The sequence below is a fragment of the Aquila chrysaetos genome, chromosome 3, assembly GCF_900496995.4.
Source record: "Aquila chrysaetos chrysaetos chromosome 3, bAquChr1.4, whole genome shotgun sequence".
In the NCBI taxonomy this organism is placed as follows: Eukaryota; Metazoa; Chordata; class Aves; order Accipitriformes; family Accipitridae; genus Aquila; species Aquila chrysaetos.
This window is the reverse complement of record NC_044006.1, coordinates 50,428,203-50,445,271: the sequence shown is the minus strand read 5'-3', so window position 1 is coordinate 50,445,271 and position 17,069 is coordinate 50,428,203. Positions and strand designations below refer to the sequence as shown.

At 39.0% G+C, this 17,069-nt stretch overlaps 2 protein-coding genes across 6 annotated transcripts in view; one reads left to right on the top strand and one right to left on the bottom strand.

The window, feature by feature from the left end:
* Nucleotides 1–1,813, bottom strand: part of COL28A1 (collagen type XXVIII alpha 1 chain) — a 94,511-nt gene extending 92,698 nt beyond the window's left edge. For 2 of the 4 annotated variants that reach the window (XM_041122081.1, XM_030009932.2), the window contains exon 1: nucleotides 1,277–1,813. The gene's annotated coding sequence lies outside the window, so the exon portion shown is untranslated. Of the gene's footprint in view, nucleotides 1–560 lie in introns of all 4 variants that reach the window. The other 2 variants (XM_030009931.2, XM_030009930.2) reach the window with 2 other exon arrangements.
* Nucleotides 1,814–1,970: 157 nt separating this feature from the next.
* MIOS (meiosis regulator for oocyte development) lies at nucleotides 1,971–16,692 on the top strand. 2 transcript variants are annotated; one of them, XM_030007948.2, is made up of 11 exons: nucleotides 1,971–2,109; nucleotides 3,115–4,481; nucleotides 4,688–4,786; nucleotides 5,756–6,013; nucleotides 7,845–8,014; nucleotides 9,606–9,671; nucleotides 10,318–10,476; nucleotides 11,236–11,388; nucleotides 12,727–12,931; nucleotides 14,012–14,141; nucleotides 14,382–16,692. In XM_030007948.2, exons 2-11 carry the CDS (start codon nucleotides 3,185–3,187, stop codon nucleotides 14,476–14,478), a joined length of 2,634 nt encoding a protein of 877 aa, XP_029863808.1. In that variant the 5' UTR covers nucleotides 1,971–2,109; nucleotides 3,115–3,184; the 3' UTR covers nucleotides 14,479–16,692. The 2 variants fall into 2 exon arrangements, with proteins under 2 accessions (XP_029863808.1, XP_029863809.1); XM_030007949.2 differs by having other exon boundaries at nucleotides 1,975–2,113.
* The last annotated feature ends 377 nt before the right edge of the window (nucleotides 16,693–17,069 follow it).

The window sequence follows — 17,069 nt, the reverse complement described above, 5'->3', positions numbered from 1 at the left end:
CAAGTTACCTAAAAAAGTTTTATAATCCACCGCAACAGATTCTATGTACAGTTTTCTTGGCTGCTTTTTCTACATTCAGGCAGCCTTCAAAACATGCCCTGAATAACTTCCTGTTTTCTGATAAAACAGTTACCTTAGCATCCTAACAGCTTCTTAAAAGGTTGTTCAAGACATTTTTTGCCTTTCTCATATGAGATATTAAATACTTCCTTTCTAGATTGATGTTTCAATTTTTTTCTATAATTCCCTCATTCCTGAAGAGATGCTACAAACCCCAGTGAAGACACAAAATTTCCTGTGCCTTCAGAATGTTATCATGTTGCAGACTACTTTTTCTTCCGTTTCACAAAACTTCTTGCTTTCCTTTGAGATCTTTTTTGAAATACTTTGCTTAGTGACTGCTCCCTAAGAATTTACAAACACTTCCATTTTGTCTTTGATATAGTATGTAGAATGTAAGGAAAAATATTCAGAATTACCATCGACAGAATTTAGTTACAATCCACATGATAAATCTGAGCAATGACAATAATGCCTATTTTGCAGTATTTTCTACTTACATAAGTGAGATAGTTTTGAGTTTATCCTACAGGTCTGGGTAATAAGGCTTCAATTGCTCTTCCCTGGCCATGTTTCTTTCTGAGTCTACAAAGTCAAATGAAGACTCCTGTTTGGCATCTGTAGGGCTTGGATTAGACTTCATATCCCCTTGCAATTCCCATCACAGAGCACGTTCAAAACCAGGGATGAAACAAAGGACTCATCTAGAGAACGTGTTTAGAACACATCTGTATAATTACTGACAGGCTGGGTACCACGCTCTTTTAGTAAGGTTGCCCAATATTTCCTATTTAAGACTCTGGGTTTTGTTATTTATAGCTTTATGTAACTTCAGAAACATAAGCTGTAACTATTCGTGCCAGATGTCTTTCCGTCTACATTTTAGCCAAAGCAATCCAGTCATTTCCAAGAACGAGGCTAACGAAAAACAGGAGTTTTTCTTTGGTTAAATAAAACCTGCATCCTTAATGTTTTAAAGCAGGGGGGTATACTTTGGGAAGTACAGAGCTTAGGGGAGGAGAAAGAAGGAAGTACTTGCTGTAATTGTTATGCAGATCTACTGAATTTTGGCCAAACTGTAAGCCTTTGAAAAAGGTCATCTGCACCCAGTCAAGAAACACTTGGATTGGAACAGGGACAAGAACTTGGAAAGACAGAAGCTAGAGGGATAAAATGCAAAAGCGGCTGAACACGAAGCAAAGAGGGCTACTGGTACCAGGAACCTTGTGTGTCACACCCCGCTTCTGCGTGGGAAGGCCTCTGGGAAGCCATCCCGAAGGCAAACAGGCAACAGCAGGCTCCAAACCGGGTGAGAATTTTGGAGGTTTTGTCATCTCAGTTCACACCCATTGCACTTTCCAGTGTTAAGTAACACTGTCCAGTTCCTCTGCTTACTAGTTACTTCCATGGATGCGTAAAAATTGGTGTGGGGCATCGGTGCCACTGTTTGCCCTTTTTCCACCACTGGCATGCTAATCGAGAGTAACCTTTTCACGAGGAGGCGCTGAACAGCGTCACAAAAAGCAGCAGGAGCATTTCAACAAATAAAAGCAGCACGGGCGTCAAGCCATCCTTCCCCTGCTCCGTCACTGGTTCACAGTGCGACCGGCGTTCACTCAGCCCTGCGGATTCTTCTAACTTTGATTAAGACCCGCAGCTTGTCGGCTTTAATCAGGCCACCCCAACCCCGCCCTGCGGGTTTACGCTGGCCCAGCTACTGCCAAGCGGGCGTAGCTGGCAGAAAAAGGGCCACGAAAAGGCGGGCGGCCCCGGGGCCGGAAGTGAGCGCACGCCTCCGTCCGACGGAAGGCGCTCTACGTGAGCGGGCGCTCACCCTCCTTGCCGCCCCGCGCGCCGGAAGTGCAGCGGCTTTCCTTGCCCGGCGCGCCGGAAGCGCCGCAGTTTTTCCTTCCCCGCTGCACTCGCAACCGGAAGCCCTCGTGCGCCTCCTGTTCTTCCTCCTCGGACGGTGGGGCCGGCTGGCGGCGGGTCGCCGCCCCCCGCCCGTCCCCCAGTGGCGGTGCTGCCGGTGCCGGAGGGCTCCGCGGGGTGGGTGAGCATCTGCCGCGCCCGGGAAGGGTGGGAGGGTAGCGGTCGTCTGCGCTCCGGTCCCTTCCCACCGCCGCCGCGGTGTCCCGGCGGGCCTCGGCGGCTTCCTCGTTCCGCGGCTGCGGCGTCGCGCTGCCCCTGGGCAGGGAGCGGCGAGGCGGGCCGGGCTGCGGCCTGGGTGCCCTGCTTCCCCCGCCGGAGCACGTAGGAGCCGGGCTGGGGGGCAACCAGCAGCCACAGGAGGCCCGGGAGAAGTAAATAACGCTCCCTTTCCATGCTTCGCACTCTAGTGTGTCCCTTTCTCCAATTATAGAAGAGGTTTATAGGATCTGTGGGGTCTTTTTATATATAGGCACGTGTAACGATTCTGGGCATGCGGCTACTGAAAGCGTAAATGGAATTTAACAGTAGTGTACATTTATGAATGCTGCTAGGCCAAAGATGAACAAAGACAAGGTAATGTGGGGGCAGAAGGTGGGATTAGGAGCAGTGGAATAAGGTGAGGAGTGGGAAGTTGTGTTTCTGCAGAAATCTTCAAAGAGGGCAAGCCTTTCTAGGCTATGGAACAGGCTTTAGACAAAACAGACAGACTCCAATTTTTGTCAATTAGTGCACTTCAATGAGGCAGAGAAATTTTCATCTACCTATTTTAGGGAGTGGCTTTTTACCAGCAGGACGCCCACATATCATGCCACATCACATCTCAGTTAATCCCTTCTTCCTTAATAGTGGGGTGGAGTTTGCAAACACAGCAAATCCTATTGTCAGTTTGTAGGTGGCTATGTTGGTTCTGTCTCAGTAGGCATATACCAGTAAAAACAAAGTGTGCGGCGGGGAAAGTGATGCGATGCAGGGAACGCTTAAAGTTTTGGCCTGAAACATATACGTGTTAAACCCTTGGGCTAAAAGTCGTTCAGAACCATATTTTTGTTTCTTTAAAGATGATCTCTGATTACAAAGGAATTTGGGTTTTGATAACATTCCTACAAATTATTTTCTCAACAGTTTCCAAATGCATGGATATCACCTGAATCTTCTTACAAGAGCTTAAATTGTGTGTAAACTTACCCTAAACATGAGTGGCTCCAAACCTGATATTCTGTGGGCCCCACACCACGTTGACAGATTTGTTGTATGTGATTCAGAATTGAGCCTTTATCACATTGACTCTGCTGTAAGTTCAGAACTCAAGGCAGGGTCCTTGCGGTTATCGGAAGAAACTACAGCTACGCTTTTGTCAATAAATTCAGATACACCGTATATGAAATGTGTGGCTTGGTATCCAAAGTACGATCCTGAATGTCTCCTTGCTGTTGGACAGGCCAACGGTCGAGTGGTACTTACTAGCCTCGGTCAAGATCACAACTCAAAATCTAAAGATTTGATAGGCAAAGAGTTTGTCCCTAAACACGCACGACAATGTAATACCCTTGCATGGAACCCACTAGATAGTAATTGGCTTGCTGCTGGGTTAGATAAACATCGGGCTGATTTTTCAGTATTGATCTGGGATATCAGTAGCAAATATGCCCCAGAGACTGCAGTTGCTACAGAGAAAGTAAGACTTTCAGCAGGAGATCCGGAAGCAGGACTGGTCGTAACAAAGCCACTATATGAATTAGGACAGAACGATGCTTGTCTCTCTCTCTGTTGGCTTCCACGGGATCAGAAACTGCTTTTAGCTGGAATGCATCGAAATCTAGCTATCTTTGATCTGAGGAACACGAGCCAAAAAATATTTGTAAACACCAAGGCTGTCCAAGGAGTGACTGTTGATCCCTATTTCCACGATCGTGTAGCTTCCTTCTATGAAGGTCAGGTTGCCATATGGGATTTAAGAAAGTTTGAAAAGCCTGTTTTGACCTTGACAGAGCAACCAAAACCCTTAACAAAAGTTGCGTGGTGTCCAACAAGAACTGGACTGTTAGCTACTTTAACAAGGGATAGTAATATCATTAGACTGTATGACATGCAGCATACTCCCACCCCTATTGGAGATGAAACTGAGCCAACAATAATTGAAAGAAGTGTCCAACCGTGTGAAAACTACATTGCTTCATTTGCCTGGCATCCCACAAGTCAAAATCGAATGGTGGTAGTGACTCCCAATAGGACTATGTCTGACTTCACAGTTTTTGAAAGAATTTCTCTTGCATGGAGTCCAGTGACATCCTTAATGTGGGCTTGTGGACGACATTTATATGAGTGTACAGAAGAAGGAAAGGCTAGTTCCTTGGAAAAAGACATAGCAACCAAAATGCGGCTCAGAGCTCTGTCAAGGTATGGTCTTGATACTGAACAAGTTTGGAGAAATCACCTCCTAGCTGGAAATGAAGATCCTCAGCTGAAATCGCTTTGGTACACTCTGCATTATATCCTTTATTTTACTGTAGCTTATATCCTAAAGAAGTAATATACCTTTATATGTAAACCAGTTATATGAAATGCATGAATATCTTTAAATATAATGCAACATCCTGTAAATACTTTGCACATGTTAATAGGATGTGACTTTAAATTAAAAAAAAAAGTTTTTCAAACACTTGGGAAAAATTAAGCTTCCTATACATGAAAATACTTATGAAGCAGTATACTGAAGATATGGATCAAAAACTTACAGGAAACAAAGGTCCCTTAGTTTATGCTGGCATTAAATCAATTGTGAAGTCATCTTTGGGTAAGAATGTTCCAACTTTGCTAAGTTCTATTATAGTATGTTTACAGCATGATGCACTCGTGGGTCTGTCTTTAAAAATTGTTGAAAGAGGCTATTTAAAAATATGGAAACAAAGTATTTCTGTTTGTGTTTTAACAGTTATATTACAGGAATATAAACTGTTAACAGTTTATATTACAGGAACTTCCAGAATTTTCAGTGTTCTTGGAAAGTCAGTAATCATAAAAACAAAGTATCCTCAGAGGTAAATCTTCAACTGAACTATTTCAAACATTTGGGTTTTGACTATGGCGCTGAAAATTCTTGCTCCTCACATAACTATTATATTTTTTGAAGTTCCACATAGGAGTGTAGTTCTAGGAAGCTGACTTTACTGTAGTCACTGCTAATGTACTAATCACATTTGTATAACTGTGTTTAAATAAGCTGTCTTGTTCTGTAGTGTTAATCACCTCTGGTGCATCACATGCCTCTCATGCACAGTAAAGTTTTTATTAGTACAATTTATTATTTGAATCTTTCCTTCTCTATTCATTATGTGTCTTACTAATGTTTACGCTCCTTGGAGCAAAAAAAAAAAAACTCTTTAGTGGTGGGAAAGCTTCTAGCACATTCATGGTTGCTAAGAAGAAGAGAACTGGTAGAGCAGGTGCTTGACTGTGTAGTATGTATTTTCAAATTGAACATACTGATAACTCCTGTCAATTCTAACAAGAACCTCCAAAATCTTAGGGGGTAGAGGAAAGAAAAAAGACTTAGTGGGAAATATGTGTCAAATTTAGATGCATGATTTTTAGCAGATCAAAATGATTTTGTGGATGCTGCTACTTAGCATGGAGCTTTTAGTAATGTTAATTTAAAGTACTAAAATATGATACTCAGCTTTTGTACTCTGCTTTATGATTGAAATCAAAGTGTTGCAATTTAAATTGTGATTTAAGCATAATTTAACTTATTTTCCATTTCTAGGAACAACAGAGAACCTCAGGCACAGCAGGAGTGGATCTGATAGACAAGCAGATATTATTCAGTATCTGAGTGAGGAGAGATCCTTGGCTTTGCAGCTCTGTGGGTGGATAAAGAAGGGAACAGACTTAGATGTGGAACCTTTTTTAAATTCGTTGGAACAGGAAGGAGACTGGGAGCGAGCTGCTGCTGTAGCACTTTTCAACTTGGACATACGGCGAGCAATACAAATTCTAAATAAAGGGGCTTCCTCGGGAAAAGGTGCGTATTATGTTTAGTATCTTTTACTTTGACATTATATCACCTTAGATTTTTTTCTGTAAACAGAATTATGGAAGATAGCATGGAAAAGATGCCTGTTGTCTTATAAAATAGTTACTTCAAGTGGTTGTGTTGGAGCCTGAGAATCTGACAGATCCTGATCTTTCACTCCTCAGACTGTCATATGCCTTACTATCTAGTTAAAATAGATTCTATGTTTCAGAATTTCCTATTGATACTGTGCTGGTTTTGGCTGGGATAGAGTTAATTTTCTTCACAGTAGCTGGTATGAGGCTGTGTTTTGGATTTGCGCTGAAAACAATGTTGATAACACAGAGATGTTTTCATTACTGCTGAGCAGTGCTTACACAGAGTCAAGGCCTTTTCTGCTTCTCACACTGCCCCACCAGTGAGTGGGCTGGGGGTGCAGAAGAAGTTGGGAGGGGACACAGCTGGGACAGCTGAACTCAACTGACCAAAGGGATATCCCATACCATATGACATCATGCTCAGTATATAGAGCTGGGGGAGTTGGCCAGGGGTTGCGGATCGCTGCTGAGGAACTAACTGGGTATTGGTCGGCGAGTCGTGAGCAATTGCATTGTGCATCACTTGTTTTGTATATTCCAATTCTTCTATTATTATTATTGTCATTTTATTACCATTATTATTATCATTATTATTTTCTTCCTTTCTGTTCTATTAAACTGTCTTTATCTCAACCCACGAGTTTTACTTTTTTTTTTTTTTTCCTGATTCTCTCCTCCATCCCACTGGAGGGGGGGAGGAAGTGAGCAAGCAGCTGTGTGGTGCTTAGTTGCTGGCTGGGATTAAACCACGACAGATACATAGCCCAGAAAGTGTTACACTGAGAACTAGTGGGATTCTTTTATTTTAATGGAATTGTGTCTTGGCTAGATGTCATGTATACCTGCTTCCTTTGGGCTATATGGAGCTTTCCACCAGTGCGATGGCTGTGGAATAACTCAAATGTAATATTCAGGGTCTGCAGAAAACATTTGTTTTGGAGTAATATTTGGCAAGAGTTGCAATGTATGAGGGAAAAGTTAAGCTACTAGAGCCAGGAGATGGAGGTATTTTTGTTCTGTTTTCTTGCCAGTATTCCTCCTACAAGTGTGGTTTGCATCTGTGTTCTTTTATTAAATTTAAAAGACTATCTTGCCACTAAAGTGGATAGATAAGACATGAAGGGAACTGTTAAGGTTCTTTTATTTTTAATATTGCCCCTTTCTGGTGGGGGGAAGTGTGTGCTTTCCATAGGGAAGGTTCAGAGCGGAGACACGCTATCTTAAAAAATAAAATTGAACTTTATGACAGAATGAATATTTAGATGAAATAGATTTAATGTTTTCAGGAAACTTGTTAACTTGAAGCTGCTATATGCAGTTGTCATCCTCCAGCTAGGTTGGTTAAGTGATGGCTATGTATACAATCCTATCTTTTCACTTCTTGTGGATATGAATTATGGTAATGACAATCTTTTCTGATAGTGATAGGAACACATTTAGCAGTTCAAAACTATTTCAAAATACCAGAACCAGTGTGATGTTGCTTGAAGTATAACTCAGGCTGTCATGCATGTGGGCTTGTAACTTTGAGCTGTTAGCTGAACAGAGGCATTTAAAACAGAAACTAATAAATGCTAGTGTATGCACATTTATTTTAGCTAGTGTTAATTCTACTGCATTTTGTCTTGCATCTTGACAAAATGTTGTTTCAAACTGATGCTTTCAATTACAGTTTTAATTGTTTGGGTTTTTTTAAGTCCATAACTTGAATATTGTTTGACTGGTTGTTTTTAATAAATCAGGTGATCTAAACCTTAATGTAGTAGCAATGGCTCTGTCAGGCTACACGGATGAGAAGAACTCACTTTGGAGAGAAATGTGCAGTACTCTAAGACTGCAGTTGAACAATCCCTACTTGTGTGCTATGTTTGCTTTCCTGACAAGTGAGTCTGGTTCATATGATGGTGTTTTGGTGAGTAAATTTCTGTTATGTTAAAATTCCTTTAAGTAATAGGTACATATATATACTCATACACATGTGTAAGGGAAGTGCTATATAGTCCATGAATTAATCAGATTAGAATGTATTATTTTCTCCTGATGCTGGCAGATAACATTTTTTTTCTGCTAAACAGACATCTCATATTAGTGAATGTTACATTAGTGAACGAAACATGCGTAAGCAGCCAAAATATCCAATATAGTTCACGCATTCTTTAGAGGAAATTTTTTTAGCATGGAGTTATTAAACCACTAGAAATGCATTATCAAAATAACTTGGGGGGGGGGGGGCAAAAGGGGAGAGAGGTTAATAATGGAAATGCACAAAACAGAATAAGTGCAGGGGAGTTTGTAGAACTTTCATCAAGCTATATTTGCACTGAATTGTATTTTATTTTTCCTTGTTTACTTGTTAAAATAATTTCACTGTGTTGAAACAGTAAACAGAATAACTTCACATCTTCTGAAATTGGTATAGAATTGCCATGTGAAGAGCAAACTAAATCTTTAATATGAGATGCTTTGGGCCTTTGGAAGAGTAACATGCTTGCTGCTTGGTTAGAGAACAGAAATACTTGATTCAGTAGGAATTATTTAGCCCAAGGGAGGACTCCTGTCATGCAACAGGGTAATTGGCCTAAACCTGTTGAAAACAAAATTGTCATATGATGCTTTTAGGGTATTAAAAAAAAATAACGTAAGAATCCCAGAGGAGAGAAACCCGAGTGTTTTTTTCTTTCTTCAAGAGAGAATGCTCTTGTTCTCTGGATGTTAGGTAATAATTTTTTTAATTTTAATTTTTACTTCAGTGACACCTGTTGAAGTTTACATGAAAAAGATTTTGCCAAGCACATCTCCTTGTTTTGCTAGTGTCAATCACAATTTCTATTCTGAGAATATCATGAGGGAAAAATATGGGCATGGCTAAGTACCAGAATTAATCTAGTCAAGGATTTTTTTCTTTACTGTTGCATCTAGTAAAAGGATTAAAAAGCAGAAAGTAAATATTATTGCATTGCTGCACCTTGAATGCCAATATAGTTGTGAGAAGTCCATGTTCTGGGTGTTTGGAGTTAGTTTTTGGTTGGTTTTTGTTTGTTTGTTTGCTTTGTTTATTAACTTTCAGTTGTGATTTTAGGAAGGAATTGAGTGGTTAGGCTAGTTATTTTCTAAGTATGGTAAATGAGGGTTTGTTTGTTTTTCTTCCGCCTGTGACTTGGTGAGACTCTTGGCTATATGTGCTAGAAGCACTAAGCCCAGCTCTACATGACTTGCAAAGTTTCTTCTTCTAGAGTTTCATAAACAATGTAGGATGTGTTGTACCACGCTTTCCTGCCATTTGAGTAGATTGTTCCAGTAGCCACAGTCTTGCTCTGATAACTGTATCTGAGTGTAGACGATTAATCTGATATTTAGTGTTAGCTTTCTTCAGATGTGTTTTCTTTGTACATAATCAATTTCATAGTTATACAATAGTGCAAATGTTCTGACTTTTACAAACAATGTATTGAAAAAGCAGAAACTTGCATGTGATGGTAGTATTCCCATTTTTCTCTCCGAAGTATGAAAATAATGTAGCTGTACGAGACAGAGTGGCATTTGCTTGCAAGTTCCTCAATGATGCTCAGGTAAGTTTGTGGTTGCACATTTAAGCAAACTGTTAAGCTGGGCTTTATTTAGAGGCAGAAGAAACTCTGGGGTGGAGGGGTGAACAGTGGAAGCAATGAGTCATGAGTGATTTGGTTTTCTCATCACAGTAGGATCTAAGGTATGGTATAATCTGGTCTTCAGTCTGTACCTTCAGCTTGATTTGGGTTTTTTTTTCTTGTTTGTTTGGGTTTTTTATTAGTATTCATGACATGCTAGTTTGTTAAATGTTATTGCATTACCTGTATGTCTGTTTTGCTGAAGAGTATTTGTACTTACTCAGTATTTATTTCCAAATATTTATGTTCTCTCAAATTCAGGCTTGGTTTTACAGCAGGAATGTTTTCTTTTAAATTCACTGAAGTATTTAAAGAATACATAACCTCCCTCTTTGCACTTCCTATCAGGAGGCTTAAAGTTTCTTGATAAATACTTGAATTCTTGCAATATCATGGATATAGCCATATAACTTTTTCTGCCTAACGTCCAGCAAGCAGCATATTCTGTTAGCAGCGGACACTCTTATAGAAAGCTATTCAAATCATGAAAAGTTTTGCCATATGCCAACATAAATGAGTTAGGAAGGGATGAACAGACAGCAAAAGTTAAGTAAATTTTTTTTTATAGCTGAACAGGTTTATTGAAAAGCTGACGAATGAAATGAAAGATGCTGGGAATTTGGAGGGAATACTGTTAACCGGGCTGACAAAAGATGGAGTTGACTTGATGGAAAGTTATGTTGACAGAACGGGCGATGTCCAGACAGCAAGCTATTGCATGCTACAGGTTAGTGTTTCACTCAAAAATAAATCTTTATAGAGGAGAACTAAACACAGTTTCTTTAGCAGTATAGTACTAAATCTTGTGAACTAAAAAGTATTTTCTGTAATAAATTGGGACGGTACATATCATGCCTGTTTTGCGGAATCATCTGAAACACTCAATGTTAACTATAAACATGTATCTTCACTCTCTCTCTGGTTGAGGTAGCTTGAGGAGATAGCAGGGGAAAGAGGCAAAAAGAAAACATTGTCCTTTTCACTAGTTGAACTGGGAATACTCATTCCTCTGCTTATTGCTGGTGTGTTTCCTGACAGGTTCGTTATTTTTTTTGCTTCCAGGATTTTGATGGAGAACTCAGGTGAGATTTTTTGTTTGTAGGCATTGGGTTTGGCTTTTTTTGTGATGGACTTGTCTTGGCCCTTACACAGTTGCAGCTATTGCCAGCACTGTGTTTAACTGCATATGTAACCATCAATGATACAGACTGTGATATGTGACAGAATTTTATAATCCTTCATCTGACAGACATTAGTTTTTAGGAGGACAGGGCAGCACAAGTATTTTCAACCAGAGAGGCAGACTGAAGGGAATTTTTATCAAACTCACATTACAGTTTAGCAGAAAATTAATCTTTTTCTAGACAAATTACACTGCATTATTTCTCATATCTTGTTGTACGCTTTGTAAAGCCTTTTGAAAAAGTGAATAATATGTATTGTGTATCTTCAGTGAGTGTCTGACATTTTTTCCTGCCTGCTTTAGGGTTCTCCATCGGATGTACTTAAGGATGAGAGGGTTCAGTACTGGATCGAGAACTACAGGAATCTTTTGGATGCTTGGAGATTTTGGCATAAACGTGCAGAATTTGATATCCATAGGAGTAAGCTGGATCCCAGTTCAAAGCCTTTAGCCCAGGTAAATGTAATTCTTGTATGATGTATGACCTGTCCAGAAAGGAAGGTGGCATGGTACTTCTATAGAAAAAAGTTGCTGGCTGCACCTTGGCTTTCATGAGGATTCATGTGCAAAAGAAAGATTTCAACTAAGGCTGCACTGAAAAAGTAGCTGTTTTTTTCAAAATATTTTTTTAGAAAGGAATTGATAACTGTTTTGATAGTACAGAAATCTGGTAAACAAATCTACGTGTTTTCATGTCTAATCTAGGAAATCAGTTCCCTACCATTTTATTTGTGTTCTCTTTTTTTTCTTTTCTTAACCTTTTTCTTTCAAATAACAGGTGGTCTTTCAGAAACTAACTTTTCAACACTTTTTCTGGGGAAACTCGTTTTCTTTCGTCCCATGTTGAAAAACAAAATCAGAGATGTATCATCCAGCTGAATTCAGCATCACTGTGAGGGTGATGCTGAAACCAGGGAATTGAACCAAGAACTAGTTCAAATTGGCTCTGTTTTAACTGAAGCGAACCTCAAAGCTATTTTGAAGCCCTTGAACCTTAAACTAAAAGTGAACAGCAGCAACTTTCATTATCAGTTCTGAACATAAGCTAAACCAAAAACTAACGCCCTGTCCAAATGCTATCTACTTAACATCTGGTGGCATTTTTAGCCAACATGGTCTTACCACAGCACCTTCCACTCTCTCATGCCTGCTAAGTATGTGCATTACAAGCCTTAGGGCCCAAGGGCTTCTAAGGAAGGCTGGTTTTGAATTCATGTATTTGTCACAGCTGCTTAAGGACAGCTGCATCCTTACTGCTCCAAATGGGAGAGAGTCGAGTTTACTGCTCCTTCATTAATGTGATCGACATAAATAGCCCCTAAAGAGTTTAAAGTATGTGCTCCTTGGTATCAAGTCACAACTTGTGGCATAAGGTATGTAGATAAAGACTATTAGGAAAATACTCATGTTGGGGACTCTAGAGTGGGTCACCTGACTATAAGGAGGGAGACACCAGATTTAGTTCCATAGTAGGTAGAGTAACCTTAATTTCTTTCATTACTGCAGACATGGCTTTTTATTATCTTAAATAATACCTTTCCAAGTTTTAGCAATTGTGCTTTTTTTTAATGTGCTTCTGAGGTAAGCGAGCATCATTAACGCCTACTTCTCAGGACTGCAGTCCACATCTATAAGCCAAGATGTTAGGAACTCCTTCACAAGTAGCCTTGGCTTTCCAGGGCACTCTCTAGAATATCTGGTAAATTAAGTGTTTGCTAGCTTGAACAAATTCACTCATAGGTGTAGCAAAAGTGGAACCAAACCAAAAAATTAATGGGCTTTTGTTCTCTTTAGGTGTTTGTGAGTTGCAATTTCTGTGGAAAATCAATCTCTTACAGCTGTTCAGCTATTCCTCATCAGGGGCGAGGTTTTAGCCAATACGGAGTTAGCGGTTCACCAACTAAGTCAAAAGTTACAAGCTGTCCTGGTTGCCGTAAACCCCTTCCTCGCTGTGCACTTTGCTTGATAAATATGGGAACACCAGTTTCCAGCTGTCCAGGTATGACACAGTGGGTTTTAGTTATTCAGCTAGCATACTAGTTACAGGCCTAATTAGCAGTTCCTGTTGGAATATCTTCTGTTGCACCTTTTTCTTTCTGTTTGTACTCATACTATAAATATTCATACTCATCATTTTGAGCGAGGAAGACCATAATTGAAAACTTGTTTACATCCCATCTGATTTTATGATGAAACCTACGTGTCAATTCTTTCGTGTCAGACAGTATGCACAGTTACTTGGTTCTGACAGTTTTCCCAGTGAGATTATCAGTGAAATTCCATGGTTAGACAGATGAAAAGATTCAAGTATTGTGGTGGTCAGTATTGTGACCTTTAAAACTGTAAGAAATGGGAAGTGTGTTTTCTTGAGATGAATTATAGGCATGCTACAGAAATCTTGGAATGTAAATTAATTGATTTTTAGCTGGAAGAGGAAGAGAGAATAAATTTAATGTGGTATACTTTCACTAAGTACAAAAGAATGTATGGGTCATGCTGTCACAGCTAAGAAATATTATGACTAGAATCTTTTGGTTCTGTATGTCTTGGGCTCAGCATTATACAAGGTCTAAACTAAACTGATTTTGTCCATATTTTTAGGTCAGTCTTGTTATAGGGCCATGAGCAGCTGTGCAGTTGTCATCTATTTATATATCTCCTCTCATTCTTTCACTGATCTGTGTTATCACTTCTATATTGTAATTGTTCCAATTCATAACTTAGATTTTGTTGATTTTTCTAAAGCAGAACATTTCACGTGCAGTAAAACAGGCCCATAATTCACTGTAACATAAATCAATCACTGAAACATAAATCACTGTTGAAAGAGATTCTGTCTGTAAAATTTGTTTAATAGGCAAGTTTAGCATGTCCGTAAGATGTGAAACAACAGTTCAGCAATAAAATTCTTGTTTTGGCATTCCACCAGTTCTTAATAATTTTACTGACTTCACTTTTAAAATCAGGCCACTTCTTCATGTAATGTTCCTAATTTCAAATTTATTCTAATAGTGTTACTGGGACTGAAACAGAAATGATTTACAAGCATGTTTGTGTGGGGGGGGTTGCCTCTGCACAGGAGGATCCAAGTCAGATGAAAAAGTGGATCTTAGCAAAGACAAGAAGTTAGCCCAGTTCAACAACTGGTTTACTTGGTGTCACAACTGTAGGCATGGTGGACATGCTGGACATATGCTTAGCTGGTTCAGGTAAGTTGATATTAAAATCTTTCCTATTTCACATGTGTATGCTGCACTGAGTAGGACATGCCTCCTTTGCTGTATCTATCATTATAGTGTTTTGTTGGTTTAGAACACATGCAAAACTTAACTATGATGCTCAGTGTTTCTGAGATACTATGTCCCTGCACGTACTTAAATGTATAGATTACAAAATTCTTGTTAGTTTTATTTTACATGTTTTTTCTTTTTTCTGCTATTGCTGTCTAGGGACCATACTGAGTGCCCGGTTTCTGCTTGCTCTTGTAAGTGTATGCAGCTGGATACAACAGGGAATCTCATTCCAGCAGAGACTGTCCAGGCATAAATATTGTTTGAAAACGTGGGGCTCTCTGATGGATGTCCATCATAGTCCAAGCATATATTTTAGACAAAGGTCATTTGTGACTTACTGACTGTGAAAAAATAAATTGCTATCAGATTAGTAAAATGATGTGTGTCTGCCTGTGCTTGGTAGAAACAGGTATTCCTGAAATGAGCCTCTAGGTATAGCATGTGGTCCTTGTTCAGAGGATTGAAGCAGTTCAGTTCAAAAGCACTCCTGGAATTGTGGACTCTTTGGATTTGCTAAAATCCAAAGAACTTTATTAAAAGTTTTCAGGGTAATGCTGATGGGCCCTTTTATTTGTTTTTCTAAACAAAGCAGTGTTTCTATGCTGTGAAAGTGGGCCTTCAAAATAAACACCTGAAAAGCGTTCTTCAGAAGATGGCAAAGTGATGCTGTGGATTCCTCTGTTCATTGTTTGATCACACTTTCTTGTATGCAAATGATCATATCCTTGTAAGTTCATTCAAAGTGCCACTGTTAATTGTATTCTAAAGATTTTTATTTTAAAGAAAACTCCATTTCTATCTGTTACCAAGTTTTGTTAATAGTAAAGCAATATCTTTGCAATTCAAGATCTTACTTGCCTACGTACCTAGCCGATGTGAATTTTAATGATAAAGAATTTGAGGGGTTTGTCTCCTAGCGATGTTTATATCCTAGAGAAGAGTTCCCTGAAAGGTCATGTGTGTTACAGTGCAGAATGCAGGTAAACTATAGGAGGTTTCATTTGATTGATTAATTTTTAAGGTAGTGCTGTAAAGATCTGAAATCTTAAGGACTGGAGACTTGTAAATATTTAAGTTTTAAACTACTTAATGAATTTTGACTTCAAAAATATTTGAAGACTTTTGGATAATCAGCATTTCCCTGTACTTGTGAAATACGCTGGGAAGTGTGAAATCAACCTATAAAAATCCTGCTTCTGGTCACTAGCAGATACCAGTCTGCTCCCAAAAGGCTGCATAATTTTAAGTCATTGACCAGAAGCAGTTATGTTACCTGCTGGAATTATTATTAATTAACTTGAGAGAGAGTCAATGATATTTTGCTAATACTGTGCTAGGAGCTAATGGGTATTGTTGTCCTTGGTTTTGTAGGCAACAAAATTCACACAAATTAGGGGAAAAAAAACCTGTTTTAAGGTATGTGATAATAACATCAGTTTATTTGGTGTGTGTTTATTTACCAGTAGAAACAGTATATGAGTTACTTAACACTTGTGTGCTATGAAATACTAAATGGAATGCTAGCAATAAACTGGTACTGTATTGCCAGGACTGTGAAAATCGGTGTTTAAAAAGAGAATATATTGTAATATACCACTAGTTCTAAGAGCTCTAGTGTAGTTGCAACAAGTTAGAATGTGGAAATGTTTTCTGTAGATGTACATGATTACATTCAGGCCTTAGGGTTATATTTTCTGATTTAGCATTAATGTTGTAATACATCTGCTACATTTATTCTCATCTAAATTTCTTGCCTAATTGACAAAGATCTTTTTTAAGTTAAAAATCTAAGAGGTACTTGATATTTGTAGGCATGGGAGAGCAGTTACTTTTTTTTCTTGTTAGCATATTTATTTCTCTTTCCAGTATTCTTGCACACTTAATGTTGCTGTTGAAGAGCTCTTCAAAATGTTCTTCATTTATATATGTAAACTGGGGTTTAATGTATGATACCCTATTTATATAAATACAGGCAATAAAACTTTTGCTTTATGGAAATGAGGATTTGTAAGTGTCAAGGATATGTTTTTATTCCTCTGTAGTAACAACATTTAGTAAATTTTCCTGATAAATTCCATGGCCAAGTGAATGCAATTACTAACATACAATGTCTCATTTTCTTATTTAAAGAAAACTCATTTGTAACATTTTTGACTTGACTATACCTGTTTGTGTCAAATTCTATCATTTAATTAAATTAGATGCTTACTTTGATACTCAGCGTGTCTTTGAAATGTTTTGGATTTTGAATGTGTGCATATTCTGGCACAGTGTAACTATCAGTTTTGGCTGTTGTAATTGGTAATCAGACTTTCAGGTCTGTAATTACACTATGTGCAAAATTTACAAAGTAAGAGGTGTATGGTTTTTAATGGTCAGATTTTTTTTCCTTGTTTTGCTTTTAAATTAATAAACCTGTGATTTTGGGGGTGATTTGTTGTCTTCTAACAAAAAGTACAGCTACAGACATTTTATTAGCTGCAGTTACTTTTATATTTATTGTTTTCTGCTATCTGCCCAATGATGGTGGTGGCCTTGCATGCTAAAATATTTTGACTCTGTGGTTCATGCTGATGACGCTTCATTATTTTCATTCCATTACATGCACCACCAGCCTTGCCTCCCTTCCCCGATTAAGCACAAGCACTATGCACAGGCTGCTTGCACATGAGCACAACATGAGTTGTGCATGTGTCCATGCCCGAGCAAGGACAGCAGAACACGTCTGGTGATGGTGAACAGGGTCAGCTGAGGGTCCAGCAATTGCCAGACAAGTCTGCAGTGACACCCCTGACAAGGCTTCTCCCAGCCTCCTGTGTGCAGCCCTAGGTCCCTGCATGGTAC